The following is a 24,083-nucleotide window of genomic DNA, read 5'->3' on the forward strand; positions in this document are numbered from 1 at the left end:
CTTATTGGATCTTAGCGCTGCCTTTGACACTATCGACCACAGTGTTCTTTGGTTGGTATCAGAGGTCTGACTTTGCAGTGGTTTGTGTCTTATCAGAAATATTGGACTTTTCACAGTAAACATAGGGAATGTCTCTTCATCAGACCCCTTATTGTGTGGTGTTCCTTGGGGCCCCATATTGGGTCCTCTGTTGTTGTCCCTGTATATGCTTCCCCTGGGTTCTATTTGTCAGAAATATATTTCCTTTCACTGCTATGCTGATGATACCCAATTATATTTGCCAGTTAGCTCAAATGATGTCAGTCCTTTGGGTCCCTTTTTAAATGTCTTGAGGACATTAAATGTTGGATGGCTAACAATCGTCTGCAGTTAAATGAAAGTAAAAACTGAAGTCATTATTTTGGGCTGCCCTACTGTTTCTTCTGCTCTTGAGCCCCAGTTAGATCCTCTCTCGATGTAAAAAATGTTGAAGTTATTTTTCACTCAAACTTCCACTTTGATAAACAAATCAGTGCTGCTATTAAGGAAAGCTTCTTTCATTTAAGATCTATTGCAAAATTAAAACAGTTTCCCTCTATAAAAGACCTAGAAACCGTGATTCATGCTCTTGTTACATCATGGTTGGACTGCTGTAATTCTTTGTATGTTGGCCTTCCTCAATCTGCCTTATCTCATCTGCAGCTTGTGCGAAATGCATCAGCTTGATTTTTAACGGGGACCAAAAAGAGGGATCATATTTCCCCTACTATAGTATTTCTTCACTGGCTTTCAGGCCAGTTTTTTTTTTTTTTTAAACGATTCCAATTTTATGTATACAAAGCTCCTTCTGGTTCTGCTCCACAGTACATCATTGACCTTCTTCACCTTTACTCTCCTATTAGAGCATTGAGATCATGTAATCAACTTCTTTTCTGTCCCCTGTTGTCGTACTAAGACAAAGGATGATCGAGCCTTTTGTGTGGTTGGTCCCAAACTTTGGAACAGTCTCCCATTTCGCATGAGGTCTGCTCTATCTATAAAAAATAGCTAAATCCTCTCATAAATCTTTTTTTTTATCTTAGTTATAATTTTATCTAATGTGATTGTATATTAATATTTTTGTACAGCACTTTGGATCGACTGCTGTTAAATGTGCTTTATAAATAAATCTGACAACTTTTTTTTCGCTCTGATGATGATGCTGCTTGATTTTAATATTTTAGGGAGTTTTTCCTTGCCACTGTCACCTATGGCTTTCTCACTGGGGTATTAAGGCACCATATTTTCAATGTAAATAAGAATACTCTTTTACACCAAGATAATAATTTTCTGAAGAAAGTATTCAAAAGTTAAAAGCAAAAATATTTTTTAAAATCTCATCACCTGTAGGTGGCACTGTTCTCAGCCTGGACCCTCAGATCATGCTGCTGATGAACTGTACCAAGTTTCATTATGGTTGATCAAAGTGTGGCCAAGATACAGCCTCTGATCCAATTTTTGGGTCAACATTAAATTTGTGACATCATAATTTTTGATTATACTCAAATATACTCAAAATATGAGTATCAAAATTAGGTTCAGTTATTTTTGTGCAACTCTGTTGAGTGATCATCTGTTTGTCCAATTCTTACCACTATTGATCATTGACCCCAGTCTTTCATTTCATGCTCATGTAGATAATATTACTAGGATAGTCTTCTTTCATCTCAGAAATATTTCTAAGATAAGAAATATATTGTCACTCATGATGCAGAAATATTAGTTGATGCTTTCTTCACCTCTAGACTAGATTACTGTAATGCCGTACTGTCTGGATGTTCCAGTAGGAGAATAAACAAACTCCAGTTAGTCCAGAATGCAGCTGCTAGAGTCCTAACTAGAACCAGAAGATACGACCACATCACCCCGATCTTATCCACACTGCATTGGCTCCTAGTGAAATTTCACATTGATTATAAAATACTATTATTAACTTATAAAGCACTAAATAGTCTCATGCCACAGTACCTGAGTGAACTTTTGGTCTTCTATGATCCGCCACGCCTACTTAGATCAAAAGATGCAGGCAATTTGTTGGTACCTGGAATAGCGAAGGTTACAGCAGGGGGAAGAGCTTTCTCTTACAAAGCCCCACAGTTATGGGACAGTCTCCCAATTAGTGTTCGGGACTCAGACACAGTCTCAGGCTGAAAACATATTTGTTTACTCAAGCCTACTATGAATAGACTTTCTTTTACGCAAAGTACACAGTCTTATCCATCACGGGATAGTACGCATACCTAACAATCTCTCCCTCTCTTTACCTACCTCTCTCTCTTCTTCTGTTGAGCCACACATGATTTCATGGAGATGCCAGTGATCCTGACCCTTTCTGCTCTCCAGACCTGCCTGATCCATCCTGATGCCCTACATCTGGATGGAGCTCTCATCAACTGGAGGCTACAGCATGGAGATTGCTTAGGATGGTACCGCTTGGACTGCAATTACCACATACAGTTTTACACTCAGGTCTCCTTTAGTGAACAGTGGACTAGTTCAACAAACAGACTTGTATAAAACCATAATGAACTTTCTTTTACTTTCACACTATCCGTTGTTACCCAGATGAGGATGGGTTCCCTTCTGAGTCTGGTTCCTCTCAAGGTTTCTTCCTCATTTCATCTTAGGGAGTTTTTCCTCACCACCGTCACCACCAGCTCGCTCAATTGGGATAAATTCACACGCTTAAAATCTGTATCCTGTGTTTATATGTTTCTGTAAAGCTACTATGAGACAATGTCCATTGTTAAAAGCGCTATACAAATAAAATTGAATTGAATATTTGCTATGAAGCAAAATAGCTGGGTGAACATCCTCCAAGTGTGGTGATTCCATAATTTTTGCCAGGGGTTGTAAACATCAGGACGATGTTATTGGGTTCTGTTGTACACAAAGGCGGTTCACCAAATGTATTTTAATTTATCAGTGTTAGCTAACCCTAGCAACAGTTTTACACTATATATGCGCTGATAAATATTATTCTTTGTCCTGTATACATGTAACAGCGCAGTAATTTGTCGTTTCTTTTTAGTGCACAACGTTATTGTTCGATTTGAGACATTTAGTGCATTCACCATTGGCGAAAATGTCCATTTCTGCCAGGAGATGGTAGCACTGATCTTTACTATGGAGATTGGATTTGTTATATATATATATATATATATATATATATATATATATATATATATTTTTTTTTTTTTTTACTGCAGAAAGGCAAATGGTGGTTGTGCACACTTAATGACACTGCGCTGCTTGATGGAGTCGGTGGTTGAAATATGGAAATCCATTATTATTGTAATCAGCTTTCATAGTCCATGAGTTCTCAGGCAATAATAAAGCAATGTGATCGCCTGAAAAGAAAAACTAAACCTAACTAGACGTGTTTCGGCTGGTAAGAGCTGGAGCATACAGGTTCCGGGAAAACATCTATTGAAGTTAAGCTACTGAAAGGGCATTCACCATTAAACCACAACCCCATCCACTGCATCGTTGCCTAGGATACCGATAAGTACAGTTGCTTCCATGCGCCAGAAAAAAACCCCGCACAAAATACAACACCTTACGCGTCATAAACGAAGATAACACGCACAAACCTCCCACCCCCGCAACACACACACGCACACACACACACACACACACACACACGCACATTTCTCGGCGTACGTATCTGAGCTCTGAGCTTGGGCGGAGCGGTATAAGGCCCCACTTCGTTATGCAGACACTGCACCGTCTTACAGCGGCTCCGAGAGTATTGTGATGTGAATATTAATGACGATACACGAGGCAATGCGCTCATTCTTACGATCTTAATCAATCTGAAAGGTAGGTGCACAGTCCTATCTGTCTGCGTTGCCGAATATACTTTGTGCTAATACTATAATATTCGAGGAAAGCAATAAATCCATTTATCTGTATGCGCATGCATGACGGTGAATCCTCGCATGCGAATTCTCAATTGTTATGGCAGTGCTTGAGGTTTAGCTCAAAATGTGTTGCTGGTTTTAAAGCTACTGTACTGTTGCGCATCATGTTGTGATCATAACCTTAAAGCGGAGTATTTTAGCCGTATATTTGTATGACTATTTTATACCAGTGTGCCTGGTCTCATGTGATGTGGTCGACTACCTGAAATGTGGCCCAATGTATCTGTAAATGTACAGACATACATTCTTATATTTAAAATCATATATATATATATATATATATATATATATATATATATATATATATATATATATATATATAAAACGTTCTTGACTTGTTTTTGGTGTTCATAAATTTTTCTGCATTCAACAAGTAGGGTGAATTCAGAGACATACTGGGTCAGCTTTCTTGCCATTAATACATGAATTCCCCAACATAAAAGACATTTCTGAAATCCTCAAGGTGCTGACTGTCTACATATGAAGGAAAAAATAGTTAAATGTTTATATGATATTCTATAGAAACATGGCTAATTCTGACTGACAGAAATCCATTTTAATGACATGTTTGGTAATTTGGCACAGCATGTTTCATAATTGGGGCCACATATTTAATTGACTTACTTTCAACCTCAATTACATGTTTAAAACAATTTTTATTTGTAGTATACTTATTCATTAATTTATTCATGTATTCATCTGAATAGGACACCCATCCATCGACAGACACAATTCACATACATGCTAACAACACACACACACTCAATCACACCATTGACAATTTAGTGTAGCCAGTCCACCAACCTGCATGTTTATTGTAAAGCAGTAGGAGATTGGAGAACCCAGAGAGCATGCAAAACTCCACACAGACAGTAAGCTGAACTCAAGATTGATACTTATTCATGACATCCATAAATCAAATTTCAATAATGAGTTGAAAAAAAATTCTCCAAATTGATCAATATATTCTTATATGCAAATATTTTCCAGATTCATAACCAATCTTTGATTTAAAAAAAAAAAAAAATCAACATGAGAAGATTACAAAAAGGTTAGTAATATTTATAACTAATTTTTTTGTGGCATGTCATCATGGGCTGCCAGAACTCCAGTTCCCTTCAGCCCACAGAATACAACCCATGTCACATGACCCAGTCACTTAGTACAAGTTCACTTCCGGCAAACACAAACGCGCTTTCGACGAAGTCAAGCGAACCCCCGCCATTGAAATGAAAGCTTCAGTAAGTCAAAAAGAGGCTTGATCATGATGAATAAAATCATCAACGTCAAATATATGTAGAAAAGAAGCCTGAACAATGTTAACATTCTTGAAACGCTATATTACTTTGAAATTATGCGCAAAAAAAACTGATTAATGAAGTTACTGCTGTGTAATTTCAAAGAAATATATCTAGATGTGATTGTTCATTGTTCACTAAGATTTATTTTTATTTCATTTTTTGATAGCGTATTCTCCAATTTACGGGAATACGAACTCTCTTGCATACGAAACTGCACATACGAAGCTAAGCACGCGTATGCGCAGATATCATCCCTAAACCATGCTGGATTTCATTGTACATATAGGTTATATCTTGAACTGGTATGTTTGTGTTATATATGAATGGATTGTTAAGTAGATTATACTCTAGGCATTTCCATGACGTGTAAAAATGTTTATTTTATATACCTGAATAAAAGATTCTGAAGTCGCAATCCCTTCGTTACTAATATGTGGTCGATATCGTGCTTGAATGTGAGCGGTAATAGGGGACAGTACATGATAGTTTCGTTGAAATCACGCTTTGTTTTGACGTGTAATATCCGCTTAAAGCCGTTACATTTAGAGGCTTGGTTTCGATGATAAAATGCGTATATAAACGTGTACCCATTTTACGGCTTGAAAGCGGCTTGATTATACGTCATATCGACGATAATATTTGCGACTTTTCGCCGACTATTTGATGTCAAATTGTTTGCTGGGCTGGACTTATACACACTTTTTCCAAATTACCCATACACTTTAAAAGACATAGACATTCACTAAGTTTTCGTGAGGTCTCTCGCCTATGCACTAGTGACCAAGTGCTTATACTCTTGTATGTTCTTCTGTTTTTGATTGATTGTTACTGATTCCTGTCTTTCCCTGTTTAACTTGACCATGTTGTTTGGATTTGCCCTGTAAGCCTATAAACCTGCATTTGTACCCATCCCGAACCACTTCCCTGACAGAAGACATGCATGCAGCAGGTCTGCCTGAGCTGAAACAGGCATTAGAGGCACAGAGTAAGCTTGTGAGACACAAGCAAATGCATAAAGATGAAAGGTTTTGGCTTTTCAAGTGGGGTGATGAAAAATCACAGCTAACTACACCTAAAGCATCACCACCTTGGACCCCATGATGAGCTTTCATCCTCATGAGGGGCCATCCTCTAGAGCAGAAAGCAATTCCCAAGTGAAGATAGCTCCAAGCAGAAGTCAAGCATCAGCATAGGCAAGACTGGACTGTGCAGAGGGAGTCAGGATCAGGCACTTCAAGCAGCAGGAGTAACATGAAGCTTGACAGAGAGAGAGAGAGCGCAGGTTATTAGGTATGCCCTTCCCTGGTGGTGGTTTAAGGTACTGAACATTATGATAAGAGTGCATGTGGAGGCTCCAGCAGGTCTAGCTATGAAAGCATAACTAAAAGGAAGAACCAGAATGTAACACAGGCATGAGAGCACACTGGGACATGAAGGTCCCTGCCACTCCACCATCAACAAACCTGGGTGAATGTGTGCAAAGGGTGAATCTTAAACAAGTTAATAATTTATTTGGGTATTGTTAAACAAGTCCTGATTAACCAAGGTTTAATACTTAAAGAGAGCCGACGTGGTCTTCCGCATTTTTGTTAGCTTGTCCGCACCAGTCCCGTTGCATAATGGGATTGTTTGACTCGCGTAGTGTGTATTGGTTGCACACTGTAAAATCTCGGCGGAAGCAGTACGCCACCAGGGACTTCTCATCTACTTAGAATTCGGACATACTACCCCTCTGGCATACAGCTTTTCACCTACTATATAGGAGGTAAGTATGCGGTTTCGGACGCAGCTACTGTCCTCCCCAGAGCCATAAGCATATGATAGGGACGGCGCAGAATTAAGAGATGTTCATGCAACCAAACGTCATGTCTGTTTACATTTTATTGAGTGCTATACTGAACATTTTTTATCGTTACCGATAAAGGTGTACCACTGATAAATACCGATACCGTTTTATCGCCCAGAACAGAACAGCTTCAACTCTGAGATGTTGGTGGGTTTCCTCACATGAACTGCTTGCTTCAGGTTCTTCCACAACATTTCTATTGGACTAAAGTCAGGACTTTGACTTGGCCATTCCAAAACATTCACTTTATTCTTCTTTAATCATTCTTTGGTAGAAGGACTTAGGGTCGTTGTCTTGCTGCTTGAATCAAATTCTCTTGAGATTTAATTCAAGGACAGATGTCCTGACATATTCCTTTAGAATTTGTTACATCAAAGATGGCAAGCCATCCCAGCCCAGATGCAGCAAAATAGGTCCAAACCATGATACTACCACCATCATGTTTCACAGAAGGGATAAGGTTCTTGTGCAGTGTTTTCCTTTCTCCAAACACAACGCTTCTCATTTAAACCAAAAATTCTATTTTGTTTTCATCCGTCCACGAAACATTTTTCCATTAACCTTCTGGCACGTCCACGTGATCTTTAGCAAACTGCAGAAGGGCAGCAATGTTCTTTTTGGAGAGCAGTGGCTTCCTCCTTGAAGCACTGCTATGCACACCATTGTTGTTCAGTGTCCTCCTGATGGTGGACTCATGAACATTAACATTAGCCAATGTGAGAGAGACCTTTAGTTGCTTAGAAGTTACCCTGGGTTCCTTTGTGAGTTTGTATTACATGTCTTGCTCTTGGAGTGATCTTTTTTGGTAAACTACTCAGGGAGGGTGACACTGGTTTTGAATTTCCTCCATTTGTACATAATCTATCTGATTGTGGATTGGTGGAATCCAAACTGAGATGGTTTTGTAAACTTTTCCAGCCAGATGAGCTTCAACAACTCTTTTCCCAAGAGCCTTTTTCATGCCATGATACACTTCCACAAACATGTTGTGTAGATCAGACTTTGATAGATCCCTGTTCTTTAAATAAAACTGGACGCTCACTCACACCTGATCGTCATCCCATTGAATGAATACATCTGATTCTAATTTCACCTTCAAATTAACTGCTAATCCTAGAGGTTCACATACTTTTGCCATTCACAAATTTGTTATATTGGATAATTTTCATTAATAATTAAATGACCAAGAATATTTTTATCTCATTTGTTTAAATGTGGATCTCTTTGTGTACTTTTAGGATTTATGGGAAATCTGATGTTTTAGTTTTTTTTTATGCAGACATGTAGAAAATTCCACAAACTTTCAAACCATTGTATTTTATATACATAATAATATAAATTTTCCCATATTGAAAATATTTTCACTTGCTGGTTTATGTATGGTGCCAAATCTGCTTTGCTGGACATGTGCAAATCAAGTCTGTAAATTTTACCCTTAATGATAGGGTTGCTCTTTAAAGGGGGCATATTGAGGATTTTAAAAGGTCATTATTTTGTTTACTGGGTGTAATAGCATTAACATGCTTCAGTGTTCAAAAAACACATTATTTTTCATATACTGTACATTATTGCAGTTTCTCTATTCCCAATCTGTCTGAATCACTCTGATTGAGTTCCGGTTTCTCCAAAGCCCCACCTTCCAAAAAGCCCAGAGCGGTCTGATTGGCCAGCTGTCATATTGCGTTGTGACTGACCAAAAAGCTCAAGTGTGTGTCGGAAATTTACTGGCCCTTACCATAATCACAAGCTTCACCTTCAAAGACTTCTAAAGCAATTATAAACGCAGTTAATAATGTCATCGGTTTTACTGTATCAGTTCAAGCCCGAGTCAGATTCTGAAAATGCGGATGATCAAGCAGATCTATCGGAACCAACATTGCAAGCACGACTTGAGCAGAACGTTTCACAGTGGTAAGTTTTTATTTTGTAATTCTCTTACCTGTTATATACAATGTTATAATGGTTTAATTTAGCTTCACTGTAACAACTTTATATCCTAAAGCGACAACATAAAGTACAGTTTAAAAAATAATTAATTAAAAATAAAGAAATTATGGTGCCATTATGCTGATATTTCAAATTGTGATTTAGACGTTTGCGGAAGTAATATGTGGACTTTAGGCAGGTCTAGAGCAGTGTTCTCTGTTAGATAGAATAAATCCCTTCGTGGGAGACTATGAGCTTTGTATCTTTGCAGATCTTATACATGCATAAACAGATACATTACACACATGACCCCTTTAAACCAGAAACCACCACACCCTGCAGGGTAGAGTGCAGGGCTCAAAATCACAAACATGGGCTATTTAACATCCAGCATGCATTTTCTTGAATGACATCCTGTGTATGAAATATCCTACAACACCCTTGCTCTCATATTGCACTAGATGTTGCCTCCAACCTCCCTAGCTCTCAAGGCCACACAGTTATGCTCTCCATCACTGATAGGTTCTCCAAAGCTAATCATCTTATTCCCCTACTGAAACTCACCGCAAAATCCTGTAAGTGTTCTTACATTGTGGTCTCAAAGAGTACATTGTGAAAGATCATGGGGTACAGTTCACTTCCAGAGAGTGGCAAGCTTTTTCTAAACATTTAAACATTAATGTCAGTCTTACCTTAGATGGGCAGACTGAGAGGTTGAGTCAAGAAACTGAATCAAAAAAGTTTCCTCATTTATTGCCACAACAAACAGCATGACTGGAATCGGTATCTCCCTTGGGAGAAATACGCCCAATACGTCCTTAGCCACTCCTCCACTGGCCTCACACCGTTCCAGTATGACCTGGGGTTCCAACCTCCACTGTTCCCCTAGTCCAATGAACCCGCCATTGGAAGCACATGTCTGCCTTATGAGAGCCATCCAAAGGCAAAAGCAACTGGCAGACTGTGGCCATCACCCACATCAACCCCTGCATCAAGATTAAATGATGTAGCTGTCGACCAGAGACCTCAGACTCAAGCCACCTTCATGAAAGTTAAGTCCATATTTCATAAGGCCATTCAAGGTTCTAAAATAAATTAATCCTAGAGTTTCCATCACACTATGAAACAGCGCCCACATTCCATGTGCTCAAACCATGTGCGTCTGTGCTTTCTCCACAGGTAACTGAGGTGGAGGATTCTGTAACATCAAGCCCATACATTTGGATCACATTATAAACTCACTTCCTTTTTGCATGCTATAAAACCACATGGACTTTATACTCTATGCAAAGCCTTGCAGTTTGCTAGCCATCTGTGCATGTTCTGAGCCATGCTTTTTCATGACTGATATCCTGATATCCATTTTTGCCTTTGTCTTTGCCCATTGTGTTTTGTTGATTTTTCTGATCCTGATATTTTCACCCTGCTCTGCCTTTTTACTATGTTTGTTGATGTTTCAGTTTATGTGTTGATTTTGTGGGTTTTTGGATTTTTCACCTGGACTGCCTTGACAGAGTCATTTTATCATAAAATTATCTGCAAATGGTTCTGCATTTTGGCTCCAAGAGCCCCTTGTTGCGGGCTAATAGCTTGGTCAGTGCCACTTTTAGGTCAATTCAGCTACCTTTTGGATCCTACATTGCTTAGGATTCCATTTAGGAGAGCTGTAACAGGGGTGAAAACCTTATATTACCAAAGTTTATTAGACACAGTGGTAAAACACCTGATGTTCATTAGAGCTATTAGGATATTATATTTAAGAAACCAGTGCAAGAATTCAAGGAAGTAGGAAGTAGGGGTGCTGACTTTCAGAATTCCTTTAACTACTCCTGTATCTGTGACTGCTATAATAATAACAACAACAATAATAACTAGTAAAATTCGTCACAGCAAACTTTGATGTTGGCTTGAGAAAGCAGGCCATCAGTTAGACAGTGTCCCAATAATCTTGGAGCCAGGCGGCATCCCAATACTTTTAGACTTCAGGCCATGTGCTCTCAGGTGTGTGTGTGTGTGGGTGTGTGTTCTGACAGTTGGAGCCAGGCTCTGAACATTCCCTCAATGTAAGTGAATGGGAGTTTTTGGGAAGTACCGGGAGTCTGACCAGCTTGGAAAAATAGAGCATGACCAGTATGATCAGCCTGAAGGACTGTGCTGAGTTTGGTGGAAGTAGCTTGAAAGCTCAAGTTATAACAGTGAGAATTTTTAATGGAAGTCAATGGGAATTTTGGCCATTTTGAACTCCCGTACCAGGAATTCCAGAATTCCGATCACGTCAAAAAGATATAGCAACTCGAATCAGAACAGGGTGAACGTCTGTGCCAAGTTTGGTGCATGTAGCTTGAAAGCCCCAGGTGGAGATGCAATTAATTTTTTTTGGTGCTCATATTATTATTATTATTATTATTATTATTATTATTATTATTATTAAGCTTATAAAGCAAATCAGTATGTTTGCTTTCTCAAGCCAACATAATAATAATAATAATAATAATAATAGTGTGTAAATAACTTGAAAGAAATAGGCTTAATGAACATTAAAATGGATTTTTTTAATTATTATTATTATTTTTTTTTTAGCAGTTTTTGTGTTTGCGTATCGACATATTTCTCTTAGTGGAAGAGGATATGGGTACTTGACAGAACACTGGTTGAGGTCCCGATAGTCAATGCATGGTCTGAGGTCACCCCCTTCTTGGCCACAAAGAAAAAGCTTGCTGCTGTGGGTGACGTGGAGTACCGGATATAGCCTTGTAGCAGTGCCTCTTGGATATATTCCTCCATAATTTTCTGTTCCAGTACGGAGTAGGGATAAATCCAGCCACGGGGTGTAGTCATGCCAGGCAGCAGGTTGATTGCGCAATCATAGGACCGATTTGGAAGAAGGCCACTAGCCTTTGTCTTGCTAAAAAAACTCCTTGAGGTCCTGATACTCAGAAGGTAGGTGAAGATATTTTGGTTTCATCTGACATAGAACCCGATCCCATTTGAAGTTCCAGTAGTGTCTGGCAAACTGAATACGCTTGAGTTTATCTTTGGATGAGAGTAGAGGCTTTTTTCTTGAAACCCTTCCAAACAATTTGTGGTGATGTAGGTGACTCCGGATTGTAGTTTTGGAGACTTTCTGACCCCGACACACAACTAACTTCTGCAATTCTCCAGCTGTGATCCTTGGAGACTTTTCAACTACTCGAACCATCCTCTCCACAGCGCGTTGAGACGATATAGACACACGTCCAATTCCAGGTTGATTCAATGTTAAACCTCAATGGGAACATACTTAAAATATATTTTTCTCATATGAATTCATAGGGCTACATATAAGTGCTGCACACCTATATGTAACAAGATTTTTTTTCTGAAGCTATGTTTGCAATTGTTTGATATCCATGAGAGTAGAGTATTTGTGAATTTTTTCAATAAAAGATCAAAATAAATACAAATTTTCACAGCCTTCTTTGCTCATATTTAGCAAGGATGCCAATATTAGTAAAGGGCACCGTACATTAGATAATATAGGGCTTTTGTGTTCAAACCATTAAGAATCTGTAAGCGCCCTGGCTGCTGGTTTAGGATGCATGACTGTAATCTAATCTAAAGTGTTAGATGATGGGTTGATAATTTATTCACTGTCATGATACAAATAAATTGCTATATTAATTTAAGTAAACATTTTCTCCCTTTATTGCACTTTCAAGAATAGAGCATGTTTCAAAATTGGACAAGCAGGTTGAGACTGTCTGGACATTGTTTATGGTATAGTTATCAAGAGACAGCTTTTTGTGTAGGTCATCTTTGCTATGTTACAGCTGAAAATACTGAAGAGCCTCCAGCTGCAGTATGAATAGGTTATGTAAAATGTAATATTCATTAGTGGGACAATGAGAAAGACCGGCACAAAGGAGAAGTGGGGCGACCAGAGATATGAGGGTAAAGATGAGTATTCAATGTATTTCTTTATTTGCCATCTCTCTCAACACTGAAAGAGAGCACTATACAACTTTCTTAACATCTGCTTCAGAAAACAGCATTACAGAGTATAATGAAAGGCTTAATTAAATTGATTACATAACATTTGAATGTACAACCTGTTGATCTTGTCTTTCTGTTTTTTTCTTGTTGTTTTTTTTTTGTTTTTGTTTTTTGGTTCCTGTTTTTTTTTCTGCCATGGCTTATTATTTAAGCCATTTAGTTTGTCATGCACTAATGCTGATTTTTAAAAATGTATTATTTTACTGGAAGACAAAATAGACTAGTCATCAGCTTGATGAAGTTTGTTTCCTTTCTACAGAAAAGACAACAGCGTCTTTTCTGCTGCAGAGATAGTTCTGAGCAAGGAAAGAAATATATGGAATATCCACATAGCCAGTTTGTTTGGGCATGGTTAGCTAATTGTACACTCATATATATATATATATATATATATATATATATATACAGTGAGGGAAAGAAGTATTTGATCCCCTGCTGATTTTGTACGTTTGCCCACTGACAAAGAAATGATCAGTCTATAATTTTAATGGTAGGTTTATTTGAACAGTGAGAGACAGAATAACAACAAGAAAATCCATGAAAAGGCATGTCAAAAAAGTTATAAATTGATTTGCATTTTAATGAGGGAAATAAGTATTTGACCCCCTCTCAATCAGAAAGATTTCTGGCTCCCAGGTGTCTTTTATACAGGTAACGAGCTGAGATTAGGAGCACACTCTTAAAGGGAGTGCTCCTAATCTCAGCTTGTTATCTGTATAAAAGACACCTGTCCACAGAAGCAATCAATCAATCAGATTCCAAACTCTCCACCATGGCCAAGACCAAAGAGCTCTCCAAGGAAGTCAGGGACAAGATTGTAGACCTACACAAGTCTGGAATGGGCTACAAGACCATTGCCAAGCAGCTTGGTGAGAAGGTGACAACAGTTGGTGCGATTATTCGCAAATGGAAGAAACACAAAAGAACTGTCAATCTCCCTCGGCCTGGGGCTCCATGCAAGATCTCACCTCGTGGAGTTGCAATGATCATGAGAACAGTGAGGAATCAGCCCAGAACTACACGGGAGGATCTTGTCAATGATCTCAAGGCAGCTGGGACCATAGTCACCAAGAAAACAATTGGTAACACACTACGTCGTGAAGGACTGAAATCCTGCAGCGCCCGCAAGGTCCCTCTGCTCACATAGCACATATACGTGCCCGTCTGAAGTTTGCCAATGAACATCTGAATGATTCAGAGAACAACTGGGTGAAAGTGTTGTGGTCAGATGAGACCAAAATGGAGCTTTTTGGCATCAACTCAACTCGCCGTGTTTGGAGGAGGAGGAATGCTGCCTATGACGCCAAGAACACCATCCCCACCGTCAAACATAGAGGTGGAAACATTATGCTTTGGGGGTGTTTTTCTGCTAAGGGGACAGGACAACTTCACCGCATCAAAGGGACGATGGACGGGGCCATGTACCGTTAAATCTTGGGTGAGAACCTCCTTCCCTCAGCCAGGGCATTGAAAATGGGTCGTGGATGGGTATTCCAGCATGACAATGACCCAAAACACATGGCCAAGGCAACAAAGGAGTGGCTCAAGAAGAAGCACATTAAGGTCCTGGAGTGGCCTAGCCAGTCTCCAGACCTTAATCCCATAGAAAATCTGTGGAGGGAGCTGAAGGTTCGAGTTGCCAAACGTCAGCCTCGAAACCTTAATGACTTGGAGAAGATCTGCAAAGAGGAGTGGGACAAAATCCCTCCTGAGATGTGTGCAAACCTGGTGGCCAACTACAAGAAACGTCTGACCTCTGTGATTGCCAACAAGGGTTTTGCCACCAAGTACTAAGTCATGTTTTGCAGAGGGGTCAAATACTTATTTCCCTCATTAAAATGCAAATCAATTTATAACATTTTTGACATGCGTTTTTCTGGATTTTCTTGTTGTTATTCTGTCTCTCACTGTTCAAATAAATCTACCATTAAAATTATAGACTGATCATTTCTTTGTCAGTGGGCAAACGTACAAAATCTGCAGGGGATCAAATACTTTTTTCCCTCACTGTGTGTGTGTCTGTGTGTATGTGTATATATATATATATGTGTGTATGTATATATATACATATATATATACTTAGCAAAAAAAGAAACGTCTCACATTCAACTGCTTTTATTTCAAGCAAATTTCTTAAAATGTGTAAATATTTGTATTAACCTAAACACATTCAACAACTGAGACATAAACTGAACAAGTTTCACAGACAAGTTTCACAATTCATCAAATAATGAACAGAAATGGAATAATGAGTCCCTGAACAAAGTGGAGGTGGATATCAGAAGGAACAGTCAGTATCTGGTGTTCTTCAGCTGCTTTAAGTACTACAGTGCATCTCATCCTCATGGACTGTATCAGATTGGTCAGTTCTTGCTGTGAGATGTTCCTCCACTCTTCCACCAAGGCATTTGCAAGTTCTCGATCACGTCTGGGGGGGCACATGGTTACATGTGGATTGCCACTGCGAGGGCGATCAGCTGTCCTTCCTGTCTCCCTGTAGCACTGTCTCAGGCGTCTTACATTACAGACATTACAGTTTATTGCTCTGAACACATCTGCAGTCCTCATGCCTCCCGGCAGCAGGGCTATGGTATGTTAACGCAGATGAGCAGGAACCCTAGGCATCTTTCCCTGGTGTTTTTCAGAGTCAAAAGGTCTCTTTAGTGTCCTTACAAGTTATTGTAACTGTGACCTTAATTGCCTACCACCTGTAAACTGTTGTGTCTTAAGGACTGTTCTATAGGTGCATGTGCAATAATTGTTTACGGTTCATTGAACAGGCATGAAAAACATTGTTTAAACCCTTTCCAATAAATATCTGTAAAGCTTATTTGGATCTTACAAAATTATCTTTAAAATGCAGACTCCTGATAAAGGGACGTTTCTTTTTTTGTACATACAGTGGTGGAAATTAATATACATATCAAAAAAATTTTTGGTAAGTATATTTCCAATGAGGTTATTCACATGAAATTTTCACCAGACATCAGTATTAACTCAAGAAATCCGGAAATATAAAGAAATCACAACATTAAAGTCCATAAATGAAGTTATGTGTAATAAAGCGGAATGACAAAGGAAAAAAGTATTGAACACGCTAAGAAAAAGCAGTTTTCCAAGGCAAGGTAAGGCAAGGAACCAGCTGAAATCCATAAGTAATTATACCCCATCTGTGTAAATTAATATCAGCTGGGTTAGTAAATTGATGGTCTATAAAAAGGCTTTTCGTTACCAAGGTGTCACACAAGAAACATTTCATGATGGGTAAAAGCAAAGAGCTTTCCCAAGACCTTCACAACCTTATTGTTGTGAAACATATGATGGAATCAGATACAGACCTGTTTCAAAACTTTTTAATCCTCCAGTAAGTATAGAACATATTGCATTAATAAAATCAGAGTACAGTAAATCAACTGATAATTATTCACCTTTTAATTTACTATGCCTTGATCTGATGCACAAATTGAACATGTCACTCACATTGAATGATGGGCAGTACAGTTGTGTGTTTCCAGTTGTCTGTCTCTTGTTTCCAAATCTCATCCTGAACTCACTAACATACCTGGCACATTATGGGCTACATAAGGTCGAAGCAGGACAGGTAACATGTATATCGTATCAAGCTAAATTGAAACACAGTCGCTTTTTGCTAGGCTGGAAAGACTGTTCCCTTTCAAAGAGAACTCCACATTGCGTTAGCTGAATGCTGAATGCTTGTGTAACATCATGCCTGTTTATAGGCCTGCCGTGATTAGGTGACGAGGCAATTAAGCATGTCGCGTGATATATAAATGACGCCTGTGAACCAGGCGGCCACAGTTGCGGCCTGCTACTAAGCCTGATCTGAGACTGGTCATAAAGGCCAAGCAGACAAAGGCGGAACGGTCCTGAGGGGCGGTGGAGGGACGTATCAGGGCACATGAGGTTGTTAGGGCAGTTAGCCCCCAATACAACTGTAGGGCCTCCCCTAGCCAAGGTTATCCCAAGTTTTCAGTTTCTCTGTTCAGCGAGCTGTCACAGGGCAACAAAAATCTGATGCTTTCCCTCCAATAGAATGTGGAAAAGTTAACCTCACTAAAAAACTGCCTGACAGCATGGAAACTACTGCCAAATGTGTCTCCATGGGTTCTGTCTACCGTAGAAAAGGGTTAAGGGTCCAGTTTAGAGCTCGACCCCCCGGTTCAGAGGTGTGCTCACCACAGTAGTCAGCACAGAGCAGAGCCCAACGTTAGCACAGGAAGTAAGATCCCTCTTGGACAAAGGGACCATAGAACATGTACCCTGTTCTCTGTGGGAGGGAGGTTTTTACAGCTGTTATTTCCTGGTTTGCAAAAAAGAGGGAAGTATGCGGCCAATTTTAGATCTGCGTCATCTGAACTATACTCTTCGGACATACAGGTTCACGATGCTGACGATCAAACTTATCGTTCCACAGGTTCAGTTTGAGGACTGGTTTGTGACGATAGATCTAAAAGATGCATATTTCCAAATAGAAATATTGCCCAGTCACAGGTGGTTCCTGGGTTTTGTGTTTGGAGGCAACAGATACCAATATCGGGTTCTTCCCTTCAGGCTAGCTTTATCCCCTCGCAACTTCACAAAGTGCATGGATGTCATTCTGGCTCCATCGTGACTCCAGGGCATCTGTGTACTAAACTACCTGGATGACTGTTTAATTCTAGTCGAACCAGGGAACTGGTGGTTCAACATCAAGATGTTGTTCTCACCCACATGGAGAGCTTGGGGCTCAAGTTAAACCTCAGAAAAGTATGCTTTCTCCAGTGCAGTGGACAACTTTTCTAGGGGTTATAAGGATTCTACTACAATGAGGGCATTTCTATCCCCAACATGCATAGGGTCAATCCTATCAACATTGAGCAAGATAAAGCTGGATCTTGGCATCCCCTCCAGTCTCTATGACAGACTGTTGGAGCTTATGGCAGCAGCAGCCAACATCATACCGTTGGGCCTATTGCACAGGAGACCGTTTCAGTGGTGGCTGAAAAGTTGGGGATTTCGTCCAAGGATGAAACCTCTGAGAGTACTCAGTGTCATGCGGCGATGCCTACGTGCTCTGAGAATTTGGAAATGTCCCTGGTTTCTACCCTTGGGTCATGCTCTAGGTGTGTCTCCTTATCACAAGACGGTAATGACAGACACCTCCCTAACGGGTGTCTTCGACGGCTATCCAGCTCACGGTCTCTGGAGCCATATTTCTAGCACTGAAATATTTTCTTCTTCAATTGAGAGGTCACTATGTGTTGACAGACAACACAGCAGTAGTCTCATATATTGACCACCAGGGAAGATTATGTCCGCGTCCCCTGTTCAGGCAGGCACAACTAATTCTTCTCTGGGCAGAGGGAAAGTTTTTGTCAGTGAGTGCAATGTACATTCTGGGCAACTGGAATGTGGGCAGACATCCTGTTGAGGCAGGGGCTGAGGCCCAGGGATTGGTGGCTCAATCCACAAGTGGTGGAGTCCATATGGTGGAGGTTTGGCCAAACGGAAGTGGATGTGTTTGCCTCTGAGGAGACAACACACTGCCCGCTGTGGTTCGCGCTCATTCCTCCCGCACCCTTAGGGCTGGACGCCATGGTGCACACGTGGCTGAGGGAACATCTATATGCTTTTCCCCTGATTGCTCTGCTCCCAGAGCGAGTTCTAGCGAGAGTTTGCCAAGACTGTGTACGTCTGCTTAAGGCTGCACAATTAATCGAATATCGATCGTGATTACGATTTTGTACGTGATTACGTGACTGCGATATTGACGTTTAAAGTCTTACACTCATGGAAAACTCAGATGCAGATCAAATCAAGCGCCTAAACTTTCAGCCAATCACCATAGAGTGGCGCAGGGATGATGTCATTTTGTAATGCCAAAATTCAGAAACAAGCATTTTAGCACTCATGCTGCCAGCTTCGCAGCTTCTTGTTGCTAAATGGCACTAGAGAGGTTGTCGGGGACATTAAATGTCATCATGCCGAACAGGAAAAAACTTTGCAGATAAACTCGGGGATCTACAGTGCGACCATTTCACTCGCATTTGTGACTGAAAAGTATTTTGTGCGACTGTGAATAAATATTTATTTGCGAGTGACGTGTTCGGGGTTGAATAATACAATCGGAATAAAAACTACAGGAAGTCCAAAATGCATCTACACCGCACAACAGTTACTATCACACTGCTTTTCATCTCCTCAGTCAACCAAACAAGTGTGTAAATACTGCAGAGAAGCCATTATGATGACGAGAGTAACTCTGTACATCATCTGCTTCTCTCAACTCTCCGATCTCACAAACCGCCATCTTTTATTGATCACGCAAAATGACCTGAACCTGCAACTGTGACCTTCTCGTGTAGACACAGCGGCGTCGGGTGGAGTAACTCCTTTATTAAATAATTCCTCATCAATCATAATCAAGAGTAGCAACTGTTCAGTCTGTAAACATACAGTACGCTGTATGTTTACAGTACGTAGTAAATTCCAAAGTATACTACAGTGCCTTACAAAAGTATTCACCCCTATTTGCATTCCCCCCAAGTCAATACTTTGTAGAGCCACCTTTTGCAGCAATTACAACTGCAAGTCTCTTGGGGTACATCTCTATATGCTTGGCACATCTAGCCACTGGGATTTTTGCCCATTCTTCAAGGCAAAACTGCTCCAGCTTCTTCAAGTTGGATGGGTTCCCCTGGTGTGCAGCAATCTTTAAGTCATACCACAGATTCTCAATTGGATTGAGGTTTGGGCTTTGACTAGGCCATTCCAAGACATTTAAATGTTTCCAGTTAAACCACTCGAGTTTTGCTTTAGCAGTATGCTTAGGTTCATTGTCCTGCTGGAAAGTGAATCTCTGTCCCAGTCTCAAACATCTAGAAGACTTAAATAGGTTTCCCTCATTTCCCTGTATTTAGAGCCATCCATAATTCCTTCAATTCTGACCAGGTTCCCAGTCCTTGCCAATGAAAAATATCCCCACAGCATGATGTTGCCACCACCATGCTTCACTGTGGGATGGTGTTCTCGGGGTGATGAGAGGTGTTGGGTTTGCGCCAGACATAGTGTTTTCCTTGATGGCCAAAAAGCTCAATTTTAGTCTCCTCTGAACAGAGTACCTTCTTCCATATGTTTGGGGAGTCTCCCACATGCCTTTTGGCAAACAACAATCATGTTTGCTTATTTTTTTTCTTTAAGCAATGGCTTTTTTTCTGGCCAGTCTTCTGTAAAGCCCAGCACTGTGGAGTGTACGGCTTAAAGTGGGCCTATTGACAGATATTCCAATCTCTGCTGTGGAGCTTTGCAGCTCCTTCAGGGTTATCTTTGGTCTCTTTGTTGCCTCTCTGATTAATGCCCTCCTTGCCTGGTCTGTGAGTTTTGGTGGGTGTCCCTCTCTTGGCAGGTTTGTTGTGGTGCCTGAACTGAAGATACTACCTACAAAGTCAGTGCTATTTAGGTCTGTCTTTGTATTTAAATTTATGTCTGCAGGTATAGTCAGGATATATACATAAGGAATTTCCTTACAAAGAAAGAAAACGTTCCTCTTAAGCTGTGAGCAATAAAGAATAATACATTTTCTGTAAAGTTGTTTAGCTAAAGTAATTTAATCTATATTTCTTATAGGACATTGGATGAAGAGCATCATGGCAGAGCTTCCTGATGAACAAGACATGCTAACAGAACAAGAGATCAATGGCTCACTTACGCCTAACCCTCTGCCAGCATCTCTGTGGAGAAGAATGTGGAGAGCGAGCATTACAGCTATAGCATATCTTCTTCTATACATTCTGTCTCAAGTTACAGTGAGTCTACAAACACTTTATACACTGCCACTATCAAATGTTTTTGTCTGACATGTTGATCAAAAACCAGCCATAGTAGCATTTTGACATAATCTATTGATGACACAAGTAGGAGAGGGATAAAAAATTTCCATCCATCACTTTAAAACATCATTTTAAGACCACAGCCAGTTTTATTTTGTCCAAGCTCACAGCCCCTTATATGCTTTTATAAAATTAGAAAAAGTGCTGTATGCAGTGTTGCTTAGGAAACTAAAGGTGTCTCTTGTTCTCTTTCAAAGGGAACTCAATGTTGTGTGAGCTTCACACTGTGGGAGGCCCCCTGCACGTGACCAGCATCTGAAGCTTGTGTAAAATCATGCCTGTTTATAGGCCTGCCATGATCAGGTGACGTGGCAATTAAGCACGTCATGTGATTTAAAAATGGCACCTGTGAACCCCACAATCAGCATTATTATCTTCAGCGAGACTGCACATCAGTTGTTTGTGTAATGCTCACAAAAAGACTCTTCATTTCCTCTCTATCGTTTCGAAAGAAAGAAAAATATCTTACTTTTCTGTCTTTTTTTTATTTTTAAAAAGAGAGAGACAAAAAAGTATGAGCGAGAGAGAATTCGGGGGGAGGATACACACTTTCTATGTGAAGTGTCTAGGAGTGGAGCATGCCACAGCAGCACTCGAGGGGTCTGACAGATATTTCTGTAAAGCTGCTTTGAGACAATGTCTATTGTAAAAAGCGCTATACAAATAAAATTGAATTGAATTGACTGTGCATATTGTGAACGCAGCTCCGCTCATTTTGAAGCTGAGAAAAGAGGGAAAAGAATGAAACCACTGGTGTACTGAGCAACAGACACTGAATGGGTCAGCCAAGGAAAACAACAATAGCTGATGACAGAAACATTGACAGAGCTGTGAAGAAACCCCCCCCCCCACCCACCCAAAAAAAAACAGTCAGTGACATCACCAACAAGCTCCACTGGGCAGGGGTGAAGGTATCACAATCCACCAAGCAGAAAGAAGCCACTAGATGCAAACCACTCATCAGCAGTAAGAATCAGGAAGCCAGATTGGAAACTGTAAAGAAATACAGAGATGAGCCACAAAAGTTCTACATGCTCATGATCCAAAATATTCAAGCTCATCTGTGAAACATGGTGGAGGTAGTGTCATGGCTTGGGCTTGTATCGCTGATGTAACTCATGATGGTAGCAGAAGAATGAATTCAGAAGTTTACAGGAACATTTTGTCCGTATCTCATGTCAAGATCTTGTGATCTCCTTGGAAGTTATCATGAGAAATCATACCAACTGATAACACATGCAACCTTGGTGCAGTCTGGGACAAAAAATTGTCAAAGCCAAAATTGTACTTTTGACTACCTGAAGGCACTTCACATCAAACCCTGCTCTACACCATGTTCTCTTCTAGTTTCTAGCATCCACCATCCCTCAAGATACAAGAACTATCAAGAAGTACACTGATCAGCCATAACATTAAAACCACTGACGCGTGAAGTGAATAACATTGATTATCTCATTGCAGTGGCACCTGTAAAGGGGTGGGATATATTAGGAAGCAAGTGAACAATCAATTCTTGAAGTTGATGTGTTGGAAGCAGGAACAATGGGCAAACGTACGGATCTGAGCAACTTTGACAAGGGCCAAATTGTGATGGCTAGACGAATGGGGCGGAGCTTCTCCAAAATGGCAGGGTGGTGAAATATCACATTTAAATTTTTATTTTAAATGCTCCATTTAAATTTAATTTACCTCAGTATTCAATCAATACTGCTACTAACTACTTAGCAGGCTTGACATGGTTAAACAGGCTTGAAATTAGTAATTTAACTCCAAGTTATTGTCAACAACTGACTGCACTGAAAGTGATATTATTTAATGAGGGCATCAAACATGTTATTGGAATGCCAGCCCAGTTTAAATCCTTGCCTTTTTGTAATCATTACAAATATATTATATGTCTGACATTTAAAAAAATGTTTCTCTGTGTCCAGGCAATAATGTAAAATAAAGAACTTAATTCACACCAACATGTTGTTTACTCATGTGTTTGTGGTGTTGTCTGCAGGGTTTGTGGGTTCTTTACATGCTGAATGGATACAGAGCTTGCCCAGCAGCATATAAAGTGTTGGGCCTCCTCCAGTACATTCTATCAAATGCAGAGTCTTCTGACCAACAGGTAAATACATAAAGAATTATACTGCATTGTTAGATTGGTGTTATCACTTCTAATGGAAAGAAAATGGTGCGGTGTAACAGGGTAAAACAAGCAAACACATCTAATTGGAGTTTAATGACGTACAAAATTCAAATTTGATAGGACATGATACAATATGGTGGTGTCTTGATACAATACATTTTCAATAATGCAACACTAAGCATCGTGTGACTTAGGACTCCATTTTTAATTGATTAAAAAACATTTCATATTATAAAAGCACAGTGGGCCTTATAATGTTTGCATAAGCCAAACTGAACAAAATTTTTCCACTAGACATACAAAAATGTACAAAAAAAAAAACTGGAGAAGGAGAACCCAATTGAACAAATGAGACAAAAAATATTATTTTTCGTCATTTATTTATTAAGGAAAATAATCCAATGTTATGTACCTGTGAGTGGCGAAAGTGTGTGAACATAGGATTAGCAATTACTTTGAAGGTAAAATTAGAGTCAGGTATTTTCAATCAATGGGTTGACAATCAGGTGTCATAACAGGATATATCAAAGTATGATCTTCACAACACGTTTGTGGAAGTATATCATGGCATGGAAAAAGCAGATTCCAGAGGATCTCAGGAAAAGAGTTGTTGATGCTCATCAGGCTGGAAAAGGTTACAAAACCATCCCTAAAGAGTTTGGACCAATACACAGCCAGACAAATTATGTACAAATGGGTGAAATTCAAAAACATTGTTACCTTCCCTAGGAGTGGTCGACCAACAAAGATCACTCCAAGAGCAGGACATGTACTAGTCCGCGAGGTCACAAGGTAACCCAGGGTAACTTCTAAGAAACTAAAGGCCAATGTTAATGTTCTTGAGACCACCATCAGGAGAACACTGAACAACAATGGTGTGCATGACAGGGCTGTAAGGAGAAAGTCACTGCCCTCCAAAAAGAACACTGCTGCCTGTCTGCATTTTGCTAAAGATCAAGAATATTCTTCTTTAACCATTCTTTGATGGAACAACTTGTGTGTTTAGAAAGG

At 39.9% G+C, this 24,083-nt stretch overlaps 1 protein-coding gene across 1 annotated transcript in view; it reads left to right on the forward strand.

The window, feature by feature from the left end:
- Positions 1–20,076: 20,076 nt before the first annotated feature.
- ptpn5 (protein tyrosine phosphatase non-receptor type 5) overlaps positions 20,077–24,083 on the forward strand; it is a 47,938-nt gene continuing 43,931 nt past the window's right edge. Inside the window, exons 1-2 of the mRNA XM_053617103.1 lie at positions 20,077–20,851; positions 22,941–23,051. Coding sequence (XP_053473078.1) covers positions 20,681–20,851; positions 22,941–23,051 — 282 coding nt within the window. The 5' untranslated portion in view covers positions 20,077–20,680. The remainder of the gene's footprint in view (positions 20,852–22,940; positions 23,052–24,083) is intronic.

Source organism: Ictalurus furcatus, chromosome 27 (genome assembly GCF_023375685.1).
Source record: "Ictalurus furcatus strain D&B chromosome 27, Billie_1.0, whole genome shotgun sequence".
Taxonomy (NCBI): domain Eukaryota; kingdom Metazoa; phylum Chordata; class Actinopteri; order Siluriformes; family Ictaluridae; genus Ictalurus; species Ictalurus furcatus.